Source organism: Theropithecus gelada, chromosome 1, assembly GCF_003255815.1.
Source record: "Theropithecus gelada isolate Dixy chromosome 1, Tgel_1.0, whole genome shotgun sequence".
In the NCBI taxonomy this organism is placed as follows: domain Eukaryota; kingdom Metazoa; phylum Chordata; class Mammalia; order Primates; family Cercopithecidae; genus Theropithecus; species Theropithecus gelada.
The window spans coordinates 160,055,221-160,073,969 of record NC_037668.1 but is presented as its reverse complement, the minus strand read 5'-3'; the positions used below and the strand labels follow the sequence as shown (position 1 = coordinate 160,073,969).

General features: G+C 44.0%; 1 protein-coding gene across 3 annotated transcripts in view; it reads left to right on the top strand.

The window, feature by feature from the left end:
• Nucleotides 1-16,889: 16,889 nt before the first annotated feature.
• MFSD4A (major facilitator superfamily domain containing 4A) overlaps nt 16,890-18,749 on the top strand; it is a 34,139-nt gene continuing 32,279 nt past the window's right edge. For 2 of the 3 annotated variants that reach the window (XM_025364066.1, XM_025364076.1), the window contains exon 1: nt 16,890-17,206. In XM_025364066.1, the coding sequence (XP_025219851.1) occupies nt 16,977-17,206 (230 nt within the window). In that variant the 5' untranslated portion in view covers nt 16,890-16,976. The remainder of the gene's footprint in view (nt 17,207-18,749) is intronic. The other variant, XM_025364084.1, reaches the window with a different exon arrangement.

The following is an 18,749-nucleotide window of genomic DNA, read 5'->3' as shown; positions in this document are numbered from 1 at the left end:
AGGTGTTGGAAGGTAAGAGAATTAGTTGTATATCTAAATGATAGTATATCTAGATCCTAAAAATTTCCTTAGAGGTAAAAAAAGAAAGAAAGAAAGGTTACCTAAAAATTTCCTTAGAGGTAACAAAAGAAAGAAAAAAGAAAGGGTACCTCTAAAAATATAGGCATCAGAGGCTGGGCATGGTGGCTCATGCCTTTAATCCCAGCACTTTGGGAGGCCAAGAGGGTGTTTCACCTGAGATCAGGAGTTCGAGACCAGCCTGACCAACATGGAGAAACCCCATCTCTACTAAAAATACAAAATTAGCTGAGCATGGTGGCACATGCCTGTAGTCCCAGATACTCAGGAGGCTGAGGCAGGAGAATCACTTGAACCTGGGAGGCAGACGTTGTGGTGAATTGAGATCTCACCATTGCACTCCAGCCTGGGCAACAAAAGCAAAACTCCATCTCAAAAAACAACAACAACAACAACAACAAAATATATATATATGTGCGTGTATATATATTTGCCTCTCTCTCTCTGTATATATATCTATATATATATATGCATCAGACTGGCCTCAAAATTCTCACCAGCAAAGGCTAGAACTATGCCTTCAATATTCGATGACCAAAGCAATTTTCAACCAAGAATTCTATATCTGTCCAAATTACCATTCAAGTGTGAGGGTGGAGCAATGATACTTTCAGACACGAGGGACTCAGTAAACCTATATACCACACACTCCTTGAGAAATTAAAGACGTGGTGCAGCAAAATGAAGCATAAACAAAGAAGAAAGTAGAAGAAAGGAAGAGAAGGAGGGAAGGAGGGAGGGCTGCCCCAGGCCAACACCTACACCTGTGTGGCGGAAGGACAGAGGGCTCTGTGTAACCAGTCCTGAGAAATAAGGCACCTCTACTCATTAGATGGAAAGGCGGGAGCAGACTTGAATAAATAACAAGGGCATTATTAAAGAATAAGCCTGGCATGGTGGCACATGTCTGTAATCCCAGCTACTTAGAAAGATGGCTTGAGTCCAGCCTGGGTGACATGGTGAGACTCTGTCTAAGAAAGAGAGAGAGACAGAGAGAGAGAAAAAAGAGAAGGGAAAGAAGAAGAAAGAAAAAAGGCAATTCGAAACTCTTATGAAAAACTAGAAGAAATGAAAGAAAATTCATCACAGGACATTGTGTGGCTCTGTAATAAACAATATTTACATTGTCACAAAATGTGAACACTATTTATTGGATTTAAACATTACAAACAACCGATAAGCAAAGCACAGAAGACCTAATTATGGTGAGAAAATTAGAACATAAATGTTGTCAACATTGAACATTTAAAGTAAATGTGCCGGGCGCGATGGCTCATTCCTGTAATCCCAACACTTTGGGAGGCCAAGGTTGGTGGATCACTTGAGGTTAGGAGTTCGAGACCAGCCTGGCCAACATGGCCAAACCCTATCTCTACTAAAAATACAAAAATTACCAGGGCGTGATTGTGCATGCTTGTAATCCCAGCTAATTGGGAGACTAAGGCAGAAGGATCACTTGAACCCAGGAGGTGGAGGTTGCAGTGAGCCAAGACCATGCCATAGCACTCCAGCCTGGGTGACAGAGCAAGACTCTGTCTCAAAAAAAAAAAAAAAGAAAAAAAGTAAATGTTCAGGAGACAGAAGTTGGGAAGGGCAGCCTAAAGGGAAAGGTAGGAGTGATGATATCTTTATCCTATAAACAGTGAGTCAAAACTACTATCAACAGCTAGTGGGATGAAAAATAAAGATGTAGTCACTTAAAGCAACAGAGGTAATTGACAGATTTATTTTTATTTTATTTAGAGGAATTAAATAAGAACAGTTATATATACTGACAGTAGGGTGGGGGGAGGGTTGTTTGGATTAGATATGTGAACTAAATTCTCATTTTTTATAAATTATTATTATTATTATCATTGTTTTGTGTGTGTGAGACAGGGTCTGGCTTTGTCACCTAGGCTGCAACCTCCACCTCTGGGGTCCAAGGGATTCTCCTGTCTCAGCCTCCCAAGTAGCTGGGATTACAGGCACGTGCCATCCCACCCAGCTAATTTTTTGTATTTTAGTAGAGACAGGGTTTCACCACATTGCTCTGGCTGGTCTCGAACTCCTGAGCTCAGGCAATCCACCTGCCTCACCCTCCCAAAGTGCTAGGATTACAGGCGTGAGCCACCGTGCCCCGCCTCATTTGTGATAGTTATAAATTAATAGAGGATGTTTAAACTTGAAAAACCAAGGAACAGTGGCATTAGCATATTATTTAGAGATATGGAAGTTACTCCCAGAATAAAGAGCTAAAAGAGTTAGAAGCAGTTGCCTCTGGGGAGCAAGACTAGAGGTGGGAGGGATGAGGTAGGGGACTGTAAGCTCTTCTGTTCTAGTTTATTTTTAACCATGTGCATGAATTACTTTGATATACAAAATTTTAAGTGTGTCACAAGACAGTTACAAAGGTGGAGGATGAGAGCTTTTGTGGCCGTAGATGAGTTCTGGGGGCCCGATTCAGGTGAGACACTGGAGTCATGAAATCCCTTGCAGGTAGGACTGAAAAACAACCTAGATACATGAGGACACTGGAGATGGGAAAACATTCCGATTTTTACCAGGAGACAGAAGGTATTTCTGGAAACTATAGACCAAACGGCTCAATATAGAATCCTGGCAACATTCTAGCACAGATTATTAAACAGATGGCTTGGGAGTGCTTTGTGACTTTTTATTTATTTATTTATATGCCACCTCATTCCAAAAAGAGGAACCTGTAGTGGCTTACAGAAATACATACTATACTACAAGATAAAAACATTTCTTTAAATGAGGAAAGGGTCTCAAAAAGTTAAACACAGAGTTACTATCTGACACAGCAAACCACCCCACTAGTATGTACCCAAGAGAACTAAAGCATATTCACATAAAAACTTGTGCATGAATATTCTCAGCAGCATAATTCATAACAGCCAAAAAGTAGAAACCCAAATGTCCAACAGCTGATGAATGTATAAACAAAATGTGGTATGTCCATACAGTAGAATACTATTCAGTCATAAAAAAGGAATAAAGTTCCAATACGTGCTACACCATGCATGAACCTTGAAAACATTATGCTAAGTACAGGAAACCAGATACAGAAAGCCACATATTGTATGATTCCATTGATATGAAATATCTAGAACAGGCAAATCCACAAAGACAGAAAGTAAGTTGAGGGGAAGAGAGAATGAGAAGTGACTGCTAATGGGTATGGAGTTTCTTTTTAGGGTGATGGAAATGTTCTGGAATTAGTAATGATGGTTATACAATCTTGTAAATACACTAAAAACCACTGTACACTGTATACTTTAAAAGGGTGAATATTATGATATGTGAATTACCTCAATTAAAAAGCTTTATTGTAGAAAAAGTTCAGGAAAGGAGGGTGTGTTCGTCCATTCTCACACTGATATAAAGACATACCTGAGACTGGGTAACTTATAAAGAAAAGGGGTTTAATTGACTCAGTTTTGTGGGCTATACAGGCTTCTGCTTCTGGGGAGGCCTCAGAAAACAATCATGGTGGAAGGCAAAGGGGAAGCAGGCACATCTTCATATGGCCAGCAGGGAAAAGAGAGCAAAGGAGGAGGTGCTACACACTTTCAAACAACCAGATCTCATAAAAACTCACTCTTGAGAGAACAGCAAGGGGGATGTCTGCCCCCATGATCCAATCACCTCCCATCAGGCCCCTCCTCCAACATTGAGAATTATAATATGACATGAGATTTGGGTAGGGACACAGACCCAACCATATCAGAGGGTGAAGAGAAAAAGACAAAAAATAAAGTGGAACCAAGTCAATGTGTAACACATACACCACAAAATGCTTTATGAGTGATAAAGATGGACCATGGCTTTGATCTTGAGATTTGCAGTAGCTACCACAAACCTGGAAAATAGTGTTAATTAAATGATTCCTGGAATCCATAAGATAAACATGGTTTATCAAACTGGTTGCTCAGGAGGATCATGGCCTTTTTTTGGTGCTGATGCCCAATAGGTATCTCTTCGTTGTATCTTCATAAAGAAGACCCACTGGCAACAACATCTCTCCATACCTCCAGTGACAAGAGTCACACAGTTATATCCTAGGGTCACTCAAATTGGACACAAAGCCCAAGTATAATTCAATAAACGCACTTTAGTGCGGGGCCTAAATGGTACAGGATATGCAGGCAGTTCTTCAGTGGTAAAATGTGGATTTTCTGGAGCAGTGGTTTCCAACCCTAGCTGCACATTAGGAAGCCCTGGGAACTTTTGCAAAATACCAACACAGGACTCCACCAACCAGAGATTCTGACTTTTTCTATGTTTCCAGGGGATTTTAATATATAGCCAAATCTGAGAACTGGAGATTGATAAATTGTACATTTTTCATGAAATCCTCTATAATAAATACTATTTCTTGCCTCTGAGTTTCATCAACTCAAGGTTATAATACTTAAACACATTTTTATGTAGCTAATATTTTCTGAATGCCAGCTATGTACCATGCAGGTGCTGTGCTTTAAGATGTAAGGATAATTGTGTGACCCAATCTCTATCCTCAAGGAGCTGATACAGTATTGATTCGGGTTACAGACACCTCAGCTGCTCTTCATAAGGGAAGGTGGTGAGGAGATGCAGAGAACAAAAGGCAGGCACCTGGGGCAGCTCTGGGTGGGCGGAGCACTCCCAGAAGAATGAACAACTTAGCTGAGTTCCAAAGGAAAGACTAATTACGAAAAAGTGGGGTGGGAGACTGGTACATTGTGGTCAATATTTTTCTCAATAATTTGGATGACTAGGAGGCGGAGCTTGCAGTGAGCCAAGATCACGCCACTGCACTCCAGTCTGGACCACAGAGCCAGACTCCGTCTCAAAAAAAATAAAATCAAATCAAATAAATAATAATTTGGATGACTATTAGTAACCATTCTATATGAATGTGAGGTGCCATGATTACTCAAGAACATCTGGAGGACTAGCCCCTTGCTACATGACTGAATGGGAGACAAAAGTGCACCCGTGGGCGAGAGGAACTCAAACCAAAATTGACACATCAGGGGAAGGCAACTAAGAAGTGTGAGCAGTGCCACCCTGAGTGTTTTAACAGAGGCTTCACATGTGTTATCGTGTAATCCTACATCGACATTTTACAGTTGAAGAAAATCAGCCTTATAATGTCAAGGTAGCTGCCTTGAGTTGGCACAGCCAAGTGTGTAGCCAGAACTCAAGTCTAACCCTGTCTCACTCCATGGTCCAGGTTCTTTCTGTTATTCCACATGTATCAAGTCCTGTACTTAGATTCAAAGAATCAACTGCTCATAGACAAGTTAGGAAGTTCAACTGCATTTTCTGTGGCGGAAAATGTTAACAGCTCTCAGCTTATGCAATAGTCTTAGATGTGTGTATTGGAGTTGAATGTGAGAGGCAGACATTCTCATGGGAAGGATCCAGACTTTGGAGTCAGGCAACACAGGCTCAAAACTCAGCTTTGCCACTTACGCTGTGTGACTTTAGGGAAGTTACTCTGCTTTCCTGAGCCTCACAGTCTTCTTATCCATAAAATAGGGATAATAATGCCTACCTCACAGGGCCATTGTGAAGATTAAAGTTAATGTATATACATGGGAATGTTTTCCAAGATAGACCATATGTTAGGCCACAAAATAAATTCCAATAAATATTAAACAATCAGACTGGCTAGGCTGGGCATGATGGTTCACACCTGTAATTCCAGCACTTTGGGAGGCCAAGGCGGGCAGATCACTTGAGGTCTAGAGTTCAAGACCAGCCTGGCAAACATGGTAAAACTCCATCTGTACTAAAAATACAAAAATTAGCCGGGTGTGGTGGTATACGTATGTAATCCCAGCTACTCAGGAGGCTGAGGCAGGAGAATCGCTTGAACCCGGGAGGCAGAGGTTGCAGTGAGCCAAGATTGTGCCACTGCACTCTAGCTTGGGCAACAGAGAAAGTCTCCATCTAAAATATATATATATATATCAGGCTAGCTACGGTGGTTCATGTCTGTAATCCCAGCACTTTGGGGGGCAAGAGGATTGCCTGAGCCCAGGAGCTCAAGACCAGCCTGGACAACATAGAGTGAGACCCCAGCTCCATGAAAAAAAAAAAAAAAAAAAGAAATTGAAACCATACCAAGTATTTTCTCAAACTACAATGGAGTGAAACTAGAAATCAATAACAAAAGGACCCCTGGAAACTATACAAATACATGGAAATTAAATAATACATACTTGAACAATCACTGGGTCAATGAAGAAATTAAAAAGGAAATAAAAAAAGTCTTGAAACATGAAAATGGAAACACAACATACCAATACCCACAGGATGCAGTAAAAGCAATACTAGGAGAGATGTTTATAGCAATAAATGCTTATATCTAAATAGTAGAAAGGTTTCAAATAAACAACCCCATGATGCTCCTCATGGAACCAGAAAAGCAAAAACAAATTGAACCCAAAATTAGTAGAAGCAAAGAAATAATAAAGATCAGGGCAGAACTAAACAAAATAGAGACTAAAAATAGTACCAAAAGATGAAAAAAATGAAAACTTGTTTTTTCTAAAGATAAACAAAATTGACAAATCATTAGCTAGACTAAGAAAAAGAGAACACCCAAATAAATAAAATCAGAAACCAGGCACGGTGGCACATGCCTATAATTCCACAACTTTGTAGGCTGAGACACGAAAACGCTTGAGGCCAGGAGTTCGAGGCTACAGTGTGTGATGATCATGCCTGTGAATAGTCACTGCACTCCAGCCTGGGCAACAAAACGAGCCTCCATCTCTTAAAAAAAAAAAAAAAAAAAATCAGAAATGAAAAGAGAGACATAATTGACACCACAGAAATACAAAGAATCATTAGAAACTATTATGAGCATCTATATGCCAACAAATTGGAAAACCTAGAGGAAATGGATAAATTCTTGAATATATATAAACCACCAAGATTGAGCCAAAAAGAAAACCTGAAGAGACCATTAATAGGTAACAAGATTGCAAGACTGCACCAATCATGCCACTGCATTCAAACCTGGGTTACAGAGCCACACCCTGTCAAAAAAGGAGAGGGGAGAGGGGTCTTACACAAATTCTTCTCAAATTATTCCAAAATAATTAAAGAGGAAGGAATTCTTCCAAACTCATTCTACGAGGACAGCATTTGATACCTACCTAATATCAAAAACCAGACAAGGACAAAACAGAAAAAGACAACTATGGGCCAATATCTCTGATGAACATAGATGCAAAAATCCTCAACAAAATATTAGCAAACAGAATCCAACAACACATCATAAAGGTAATAATACACCATGATCATGTAAGATTTATTCCAGGAATGCAAGAAAGGTTCAACATTTGCAATTCAATAAACATGATACATCACTTCAACAGAATAAAGGACAAAAACCATGTGATGATCTCAATAGGTACAGAAACAGGATTTTAAAAACTCTACATATTCTCATGATAAAAACTCTCAACAAATTAGATTTAGAAGAAACATACCTCAATACAATAAAGGCCATATAAGACAAATCCACAGCTCACATCATACTGAATGAAGAAAAGCTGACACCCTTTCCTCTAACAACTAAAACAAAATAAAGATGTCTATCCTCATCACTTTTATTCAACTAGTACTGGAAGTCTTAGCCAGAGCAGTTAGGCAAGAGAAAGGAACAAAGGGTATCCAAATTGAAAAACAGGAGTCAAATTGTCCCTTTGCAGACAACAGGATTTTACATAGAGAAAAATCTAAAAGACTACACACACACACACACACACACACACACACACACACACCCTCTTGGAACTGATAGATAAATTGAGTAAAGTTGCAGATACAAAATCGACATACAAAAATCAGTAGTATTTCTATATGCCAATAATTAACTAGCTGAAAAAGAAATCAAGAAAGCAATCTCACTTATAGTAGCGACAATAAAATAAAATACCTAGAAATAAATTTAACCAAGGAAGTGAAAGATCTCTACAATGAAAACCATAAACACTGCCGAAAGAAATTAGAGACACAAAAAAATGAAGACATCTCATGCTCATGGATTAGAAGAATTAATATTGTAAAATGAACATACTACCCAAAGCAATCTACAAACCCAGTACAATCTGTATCAAAATACCAATCACTTCTTCACTGAAATAGAAAAACAATCTTAAAATTCATATGGAACCACAAAAGACCCTGAATAGCCAAAGCAATCCTGAGCAAAAAAAAAAAAAAAAAAAAAGAAAGAAAGAAAGAAAGCTGGAGGCATCACACTGACTTCAAAATATACTACAGAGCTATAGTGACCAAAACAGCATGGTATTGGTATAAAAATAGACACATAGACTAATGAAACAGAATAGAAAACCCAGAAATAAATCCATGTATTTTCAGCCAACTGATTTTCAACAAAGTTGCCAAAAACATACCCTGGGAAAGGATAGTCTCTTGAATAAATGGTGCTGGGAAAATCAGATATTCATATGCAGAGTAATGAAATTAGACCCTCATCTTGCACTATGTATAAAAGTCAACTGAATGGATTACAGACTCAAACATAAGATCCAAAACTACTAGAAGGAAACATAGGAGAAATGCTTCAGGACATTGGTCTAGGCAATGATTTTATCCATAAGACTTCAAAAGCATAGGGAACAAAGACAAAAATAGACAAATGGGACTATATAAAATGAAAAAGCTTCTGCATAGTGAAAGAAACAATCAACAGAGTGAAGAGACAACCTGTAAAAAGGGGGAAAACGTTTGCAAAGTATTCACCAACAAGGGACTAATATCTAGAATATATAAGAAACTCAAACAACTTGACAGAAAAAAAAAATTTAAAAGTGGGCAAAGGATAAAAAAAAAATAGACATTTCTCAGAAGGATACATAAAAATGGCCAAACAAATATAGGGAAAAATGCTTAGCATCACTAATTATCAAGGAAATGTAAATCAAAACTGCAATAAGATATAATCTCACCCCAGCTAGAATGGCTGTCATTAAAATGATAAAAAAAAATCAATGCTGGTAAGAAGGCAGAAAAAAGGGAACTCTTATACACTATGGGTGAGAATGCAAATTAGTAAAACCATTATAGAAAATAGTATGAAGGTTCCTTAAAAGACTAAAAATAGATCTACCTACCATACAATCCAGCAATTCCACTACTGAGTATTTATCCAAAGAAAAGAAAATCAGTACGTCAAAGAGCTATCTGAATCCTCATGTTTATTGAAGCTCTATTCACAATAGCCAAGATATGGATTCAACCTAAATGAACATCAACAGATGAATGAATAAAGAAAATGTGGTTTATATACACAATGGAATACTATTCAAACATGAAAAATAATGAAATTCTGTTATTCACAGAAACATGATAAGTCTGGAAAGCATTCTAGTAAGTGAAATAAGTTCAGGCACAGAAACATAAATGTAGCATGATTACATTCATATGTGGGAGCTTAAAAAATTGAGCTCATAGAAGTAGATAGAGATAGGATTGTGGTTATTAGAGATTTATAAGGGTAGGGGGATGGGGAGGATAGGGTGAGGATGGTTAATAGATACAAAGTTACAGCTCGATGGGAGGAATAGGTTCTAGTGTTCTGTAGCACTGTAGGGTGAACATGGCTTACAATAATTTAGTGTATATCTTTGAATAGTTAGAAGAGAGGATTTTGAATGTTCACAACACAAAAAAATGATAAATATTTGAGATGATAGATATGCTTATTGCCCCAATTTGATCATTACATACATTACATACATTATACCTGTATCAGAACATCACCCCCTGTCCTCAGACTGTGCAGATAAAAAAAATACTCTGTACCCCGTAAGTATGTACAATTATTCTGTGTAAACTAAAGATAAAAGGAAAAAATAATGTATGTGCAGGCAAAGAAAAGGTATTTACAATACATGTAACCGACAAAGAACTCACATCCAGCATATATCAAGAACTCCTAAATAAATTTCAAAGAGATAGACAACCTGATTTTAAAAGTAGGCTGAAGACTCAAAGGAATATTTCAAAAAAGAGGATGTGCAAATTGCCAATAAGCATATGATGAGATACTGAACCATATTTGTCATGAGGGAAATGCAAATGAAAACCTTTGAGATACTAGTACCCTTACAGGGGAACGGAGAGGAGGGGAGGGGAGAGGAGCAGAGGGGAGGGAAGGACTGACAATGCCAAGTGTTGACAAGGATGAGGAACTAAAACTCTAGTAGGAGTGTACACTGGAACAACCACTTTGAAAAACTGTCTTGCTGCATCTGCTAAAACCAAACCTATCTGTGACATAGTAATTTCACTTCTGGACATAAACTGAATAGAATTGGAGCTTCTGTCCACCAAAAAATAAGCATACAAATGTTTAGAGTAGCTTTATTGTAGCTGCAAACTGAAAACAGTCTGAATGTCCATCAACAGTAGATGAGAAAAATATATTGTGGTATATCCACGTAATGGAATGTACATAGCAATGAAAAGAATGAACTACTGCTCTCACATACATAATGTGGAGCAAGTACACTACTGTTTCTGGCATGGGTGCTGGAAATGTTCTATATCTTGAGGTGGATGGTGGTCACATAGATGTGTACACATATAAAAACTCATCAAGCTATTTAAGACTTGTGCACTTTAATACATGTAAGTTTAACCTCAATCAAAACAGTAAACTAAAAAATACTATATGTCATGTGCTTGGCATGGAGTGGACACTGAATAAATAGCTGTCAGGATTTGTAGAGAAGAGGAGGCAGCAAGCCCATTGCCCTGTGCACTGCTCAGACCACTGGGGAGCCCTGGGTGCAGTGCTGGGAGCCATCCTATTTGAGAGGGTCGCTGACCATGAGAGCATGGCATGACAGTGCAATAAGAATAGCAAGGGAGTACTTGGTAAATGAGAGATGGCTGAAGGAAGCAGAGACGATGATGTCAGGAATAAGACTTGAGAAGAACATAGAGTGTATTCCAATAGTGAATGGCTCTCTGTAGAATGGGAATTAGACTTCTGCTTTGTGGCTCTAAAGCAGTGATTCTCAAACTGTAGCTGCATCTCAATCCCCTGGAGGGCTTGTTAAAACACAGATTACTGGCGGGCACAGTGGCTCACACCTGTAATCCCAGCACTTTGGGAGGCCAAGTCGGATGGATCACTTGAAGGCAGGAGTTTCAAGACCAGCCTCGCCAACATGGTGAAAACCCATCTCTACTAAAAATAGAAAAGTTAGCCAGGCGTGCTGGCACACGCCCGTAATCCCAGCTACTCAGGAGGCTGAGGAAGGAGAATCGCTTGAACCCAGGAGGCAGAGGCTGCAGTGAGCCAAGATCACACCACTGCACTCCAGCCTAGGTGATAGAGCTAGACTCTGTCTCAAACAAAAACAAAAACAAAACAGGTTACTGAGCCTCACCCCTAGAGTTTCTAATTCAGCTAGTCTGGGGCAAGACCAAGAGTCTGAATTTCTAACAAGTTCCCCAGACATGCTGCTGCTGGTGGTCCAGGGACACGCTTTGCCAGCCACTGTTCTAGTGCACAAAATGAGGATGGCAGTTTGTGTTGTTGTTAATAATAATAATAACCGCGAGAATGTATTGGGAACTTGGTGTACCAGCTCCTGTGTTACATACTGTCTACATTTTCTCACAGTAAGGGGGTTCTTATTCACCCCATTTAAGAAACGAGGAAACCGAGGGTTGGCTTCTCACTGATTTCACAGCCTGGGCTAGATTATCTGATTCCAAGCCTAGGTGTGCTCAAGCTGAGGCCAGGTGGCTACCTGCAGGGATGCTATAAGTGGAATCCCATTTCTGAGTGGGAAGTTGCACTAATTTCTTTATTTTTTGTATTTATTTATTTATTTTTTGAGACAGAGTTTTACTCTTGTTGCCTAGGATGGAGTGCAATGGTGTGATCTCGGCTCACTGCAACCTCTGCCTCCTGGGTTCAAGTGATTCTCCTGCCTCAGCCTCCTGAGTAGCTGGGATTACAGGCATGTGCCACCATGCCCAGCTAATTTTGTATTTTTAGTAGAGACGGGGTTTCTCCATGTTGATCAGGCTGGTCTTGAACTCCTGACCTCAGGTGATCTGCCCTCCTCGGCCTCCCAAAGTGCTGGGATTACAGGCGTGAGCCACCATGCCTGGCTGGTTGCACTAATTTCAGGGGGTCCTTCCAACTGTCTGTTAGACTAGCTTCAACTAGCACTTTTAAGCACTAGCACCTAGTAAGCCCCAACTAAATGCCAGACACTAGGCAACACCTCTCCAGGGTGTTTATGGCCACTGGTCTCACGCTAAGATGTTTCCGGGTCATCTCACCTCCTCCTGTCCCTCCCTTTCTTGGCACTTGTGTGACCACTCCCTTTACCCTCCAGGCAGGCTAGCACTAAGTAGCTCATCCGGATATTTGGTAAAGGAGGCTCTTTGTACACACACCCACCTCTGCTGTATTTGCATTCATGTGCCTTAGGATGGCTGGGCCATGCAGGTATAGTCCTTGGCACCAAACTATCTGCCATCTGCCCCATGCCAACCTCAGACAGAGCCTTCCAATCCACCCCCACACTCAGGCCAGCAGAACAACCATACAGGGAGTGACAAGACAAAATCCGGAGATGGGGGAGGGTTGGCTTCATGACCCTGAATGGCCAGAGGAACTGCAGGATGTGCTTAATGACCTTGAGCTGGAGACTTCACTCTACTGCTCCTGCCTGGCCTCTGCAGAATCTGCGAAGCAGAAACCAGAAGGCCCTAGGGACAGAGGGCAGCCCCAGGTCACTAAGAGGATCCTGCTAAGCATGAAATCAAGCCCAAGTCCCAGTGACTCCCCACTAGGCTGATGAGAATCAGGCCTCTTCTCTTTATATCTTGTTTAAATATTTAAGGTTTTCAATTCTAACAGAAACAGTAACAAAAACAAAATACACTACATGGGTTTATACACTAAGGAATTTCTGCAGCTGTAATGCATGTAAAAGGATAGTGGTAAGGGTATCTAAATCTTATTTCATTGTTTGCTTACTTTATCCTGTGTGTTTCCACGACATAGATTACCTATAGATGGTCCAAGATCTGCAGGTGATTTATTGCTTCTCAACTTCCAGGTATAAAGCATAGGAGTTCAGCCAGGTGTGGTAGCTCACGCCTGTAATCCCAGCACTTTGGGAGACTGAGATGGGCTGATCACCATGGGCCAACATGGTGAAACCCTGTCTGTACTAAAAATACAAAAATTAGCCAGGTGTGGTGGCGTGCACCTGTAATCCCAGCTACTTGGAAGGCTGAGGCAAGAGAATCACTTTAAACTGGGAGGCAGAGGTTGCAGTGAGCTGAGATTGCGCCATTACACTCCAGCCTGGGTGACAGAGCAACACTCCATCTCAAATAATAATAATAATAAATTAAAAATAAAAGAATAAATAAAAGGTCGGGCGTGGTGGCTCATGCCTGTAATCCCAGCACTTTGGGTGGCTGAGGCGGGTGCATTATGAGGTCAGGAGATCGAGACCATCCTGGCTAATACAGTGAAACTCCGTCTCTACTAAAAATATAAAAAAATTAGCCAGGCGTGGTGGTGGGTGCCTGTAGTCCCAGCTACTCGGGAGGCTGAGGCAGGAGAATGATGTGAACCTGGGAGGCAGAGCTTGCAGTGAGCCAAGATCATGCCACTGCACTCCAGCCTGGGCAACAGAGCAAGACTCCATCCCCCCCCCCAAAAAAAAAAAAAGCACAAGAGTTCAGCGTAGTATAAACACCTCTCACCAAGGAGTCAGAAATCCAGGCACCCAGTGATGAACCAATCCTGTGGTCCTTGCCTTGGAAGGGCGGCACTAAACAGAGAATGAGCACCAGGATAGATTGGGAGCCCCAAAGAGGGAGCCTAGGAAGGTCAGAAAAAGGCTTCTGGAGAGCCAACCCTTGAGGCAATAAATAGATTTCAGTCTCCAAGAGCTTAAGAACCCTTTACTCCCACAGATCCTTTATTCCAATTAATGCAACATTTCCATATTTGGGAGTCTCAGATCACTTTCCATGGCTTGTGAGGGTGGGGGATAATTCCCTTCTAATTTATAAGGGGGAAATCAGAGAGTAGTTAAAGAAGGATGCAAAGTTTTGCCCTTCAAATTTAAGAGTAACCACAAGGTGCCCAACTAAGAACCGACATTTGAATACACAGCACAAAGGAAAGACTGGATAGCCTCTGCCCTTGGGGAACTTGTAACTTGGAGATAGGACATGTAAATGTAAAGCCAAAAGTAATTATATAATTTTTGTGCAAACAATTCACCTCACCAGCTATTTATCCAGGACTTGCTATCTGCAAGGCATTCTTTTATGTGAGGCACATGAGAAGGGGTGGAGTTAGAACACAGGTAAATATGCTACCAGCCCTTAGGAACTCATGATTTAACTGGCTTCTGGTAGGGGCTGGAGGAACAGTCCATGGAATGTAATACCTGGCCCTGTGAAGATGGGGTAGAAGTACAGGAGTAGATGAGAGTCTTGCTGGAAATGAGAATTTAATAGAATTAATTCATCTGGAAAAGATGCTTAGAGGAGGTGGACAGTGTGTGATGCTGGAAAATAGAAGAGACAGAGAAAGGGATGAAGAAAGCAATAATAAGTAAAACCTTTTCACATATAGACTTGTCTTTCAGACCCCGCTCAAAAGTCACCACTTCCATGAAGCCTTCCCAGGCAGAATTAGACACTTATCTCTCCAGGCCCTCAAACCGCCCCATTACAGAACGTACCTCACTGCTGTACAGTGGCCCCCGTCTCTGTGGGTTCTGCATCCGTAAATTCAACCAACTGCAAATCAAAAATATTTCGGAAAAAAAATTCATCTGTACTGAACATGTTCAGACTTTTTTCTTGTCATTATTCCCTAAAAAATACAGTATAACAACTATTTACATAGCATTGACAGTGTATTAGATATTATAAGTAATCCAGAGATTATTTAACGTATACAGCAAGGTACTGTAGTTGGGGAGCGCCATTTAGGGAAATTATGGAAGGATTTCAGGTGTTTGGGCTAGAGAAGCAAAATCACTAGAGCAAGGTCATTTTGGGTGTGAAGGACTTACATGACAGAGCGATTAGATTTGTTCTGTGTGGGGCCGTGGGGAGCAGTTACAGGGTGGAGATTTTCAATTTTGCCTGAGACCCTTTCTACAACCAGAGCTCATCCACACTGCAAGCAGAGCCCCGGGAATATGCAAGGTCCCCAGCACTAGAGGTGTCAGTCAAGAACAGGACTGGCAAGCATTCAAAGGCAGTTATGGGGAGGGGACAGGGGACTCAGTTGGAGGCTATTCCTTCCAACTCTGAGCTTCTATGGTTCCTGGAGTTCTGTGATAGTGGCAGAGAAGACTCAGTCAAAAACTTGTGGTTATGATTTGTTTAGTGTTTTTTTTTCCCCCCAGAGGGTAGCTTTTTAGTTTATTATTACTGTGCAGGCCCCCCATTATCACTATCAAATAAGTACTTGTCATCACCCACAGAGTGATGAGCCAGAGGGACCCTGGGACTCCCCCCTCTCTGAGGCTCACTGTCCAAGGAGGGATGGGGCAGATACAGGGGTGCCACTGTGAGATGGGACCAGTACCTGCAAGATCAATTGGTTGCCCCACCTCATGCCAAGTTGTCTTGGGGACACCCGCCCACATACCTCCTCAGTCTTTTCAGCCCTGGTCCCCCTGGTGGGCCAGTGGACATGGTGTCATGGCTCCTGTCACTACTAGAACACCTGGGCAGAGGTGACACCGCAGGGCCTTACTGTTCTGCCTCTAGGAACCAGATTCTGGCTCCCTTAGGAGCGGGACCACACAGAACCCACCAGGAGCCAGAGGCTACCTGATGAAGGGACAGCCTAGGTCAGCTGCAGGCTCCTGGAAGGACACCCAGTCTAGAGACTAATCAACCCTTACTCACTGCCAAGGCTTTATCCATCGAAGAAAGGATTTTCCCCAGAAGTCTTTTTAATTTTTTTTTCCAAGAGATTATTTCAGAATTCCTCCCGGGGTTCCTCCAGGACGCGGTCCTTCCCTCTCTGCCCTCCTCCAACTAGTTAAAAGGAGAGAGACAGAGAGTCAGCATAGACCAGCGTCATCCTCCTCCCTGCCGCACCTGGCCAGGGCAGGGATGGGATGAGGCTGGGAAGGGCCTCATCTCAGGCCCTTCCAGGGAGCTTAGTGTGAGGAAGATGTTGAGTTTCTAGGGTTCTCCTTCCAAAGGGCACTGTGATTAACCTCTTGGGGTTCTAATGAAAGCCATGCACGAATACTCTCCCAAGAAGAAACGTATGTACAACAAGATTTTGCCTTCTGTTCCGGGGGGGAAAAAGGGGTGCCGTTAGACCCTCGAAGTCCATCTGTGAAGCGCCTAGGTTTAAAGGGGTCCAGGTTTCCTCCACTGCCACAGCCCGGGTGCGGGGAGAGGGCCCCTAGCCTCTCTCTGGAGATACAGGATGTCTGGGGCTCTACATCTGCCGGGCTCTAAAATGGGCGCTCGGGCCCCTCGGTCCCTGGAGGCTGCATCCGGAGGCTGGTGGGACTGGTCGAGGGAGAGCGGGCGGGGGGCAGCGCGGCTCCCGGTTGGTCTCCGCAGCCGGGGGAGGGCGAGCATGTGCGCTCGGGTAGGAGGGGGAGGCCGGCGCCTGGCACCTCACGGGGAAGGCGCGGGAGCGGACGCGCTGCCCACCCGCCGCAGAGGCGCCCCCGCCGCCGCCCGGGCCCGAGGGCGGGGCCCCTCGCTGGGGCGGCCCCTCCCCGCCCCTCCCTCCCGGCCGCGGGCCTCCCCAGCCCGGCCGGCCCTCCCGCGGGCGGCACTCGGGCACCGGGCTCGCCGGGACCAGAGCCGCGAGCCCGCCAGCCGGCGCCATGGGCTGCGACGGCCGCGTGTCGGGGCTGCTCCGCCGCAACCTGCAGCCCACGCTCACCTACTGGAGCGTCTTCTTCAGCTTCGGCCTGTGCATCGCCTTCCTGGGGCCCACGCTGCTGGACCTGCGCTGCCAGACGCACAGCTCGCTGCCCCAGATCTCCTGGGTCTTCTTCTCGCAGCAGCTCTGCCTCCTGCTGGGCAGCGCCCTCGGGGGCGTCTTCAAGAGGACGTGAGTGCCGCACCCGTGCGCCCCCGCCCCGCGGCCCCCGGCACCCACCCTCGCCGGGCCGACCCTTCCCTCCTGCCCCGCGACCCGGCCTCTGCCCCAGCCCCGTGGGGCTGCCCGTCGCCCCCGCCTCCCGGCTGCGACCACCCCTCCCAGCTCCGCCTTGGCCGAAGAGCTGCCTCCCTTCCTCCCTCCCCCGCAGCTCTCCCTGGAAAACTCTCTCCAGAGACTGAAGGTGACTTCTGGCTTATTTATTTGTCATCACTTATCCCTGTGAGAGGATAAAACCAGTTCCCACCTGCTTCCCCCACCCACCGCCCCATGGGGAGAGGAGTGATAGAGTTTGCAGAGGTGGGGAGGGTGCCCCTCTTACACAGCTCCTCTGGCGTTTATCAGTAGCCCCGGCTGCCGGGGGCGGGATTGGCAGTGAGGTGGAAGGACCCTGGGAGGGCCAGCTCTGTGGCGGTGCAGGGTGCTGGAGGTGGCCTGCGGCTTGACTGATTCCCAGGGCCGGGCTCCACCGTAGGCAGCTCCACATCAGCTAACACAGGCTGTCCCTTCCCCTGGGTAGCCACGGAGTTGGTGGGTCCTGTGTAGCCCTCCTCCTGAGGCAGCCAGAACATGGTTCCTGCGTTGGCCTCCGAGACACACAGAACCTCACCGTTGAGGCCAGGTTGGGAGGGGCAGGGCACTTTACCCATTGCTTGGTAAGGTGACACTCCAGCCTGGTGCCAAGGTTCCCCTCCACTCCCCCCCAACCTCATGCTACTCCTGCTTGGCCTCTGCCCCAGGACAGGGCTCTGGACTCTCCCTGGCACCACCCCCAGAAATCCCCCTTTGATACCATTGCAGAGCCTTATTCTCTCGACTTAAATTGAACAGGGCCACCTCCGGGGGCCCTTGTGGAAAGACAGCAAGATTCACTCTCCCAGTGCAGCATGGAAAACAGAGACCCATAATAGAATAGGGAATAGATGACTTGCAAGCCAGAGGCTGTTGCGTGATTTCCCCAGTCCCCAGCTCCTGGCTGAGTGGTTTCCCAGATCCCATGGACTCAGTCGAGCAAGCAGCCGGCCTGGAGACAAAACCGCAGTTGGGCTATCCCAGAGAAACCTCTGGAGGGGCTGTAATGGGCTGTGGTCATGCCCTTTGGCTCACGCCTAGAGGTGTTTGTGAGGGCAGGTGTTTCCATCCATCCACCTCGCTTCCAGAGCTGGTGGAGGGAGCACAGGTGTCAGTACAGCTGGACCCCACTTTAAGCCTTAAAAACATGACTAATTTTGGAAGTGATTATCCCCATTTTCCCCAAATCCTCTTGTAAACCAAATTATTCTCCTCTTAAAAAGCAAGTCTCCTTGTGTACACCAGTGTTTTGTGGGTGTGGTACAGGATTGGAATATACAGAAGATTCAGAAAATCTTAAGAAAAAGCTCAAGATTCATTCTGCCTAGAGGTTTAATTGGAAACTAAGGTAAAGGATCCATGGCTAGCAGAGGTTTTTTGGTTTTAAGTACTTTGACTTACAAAAGCTCCTTTACCTAGAACT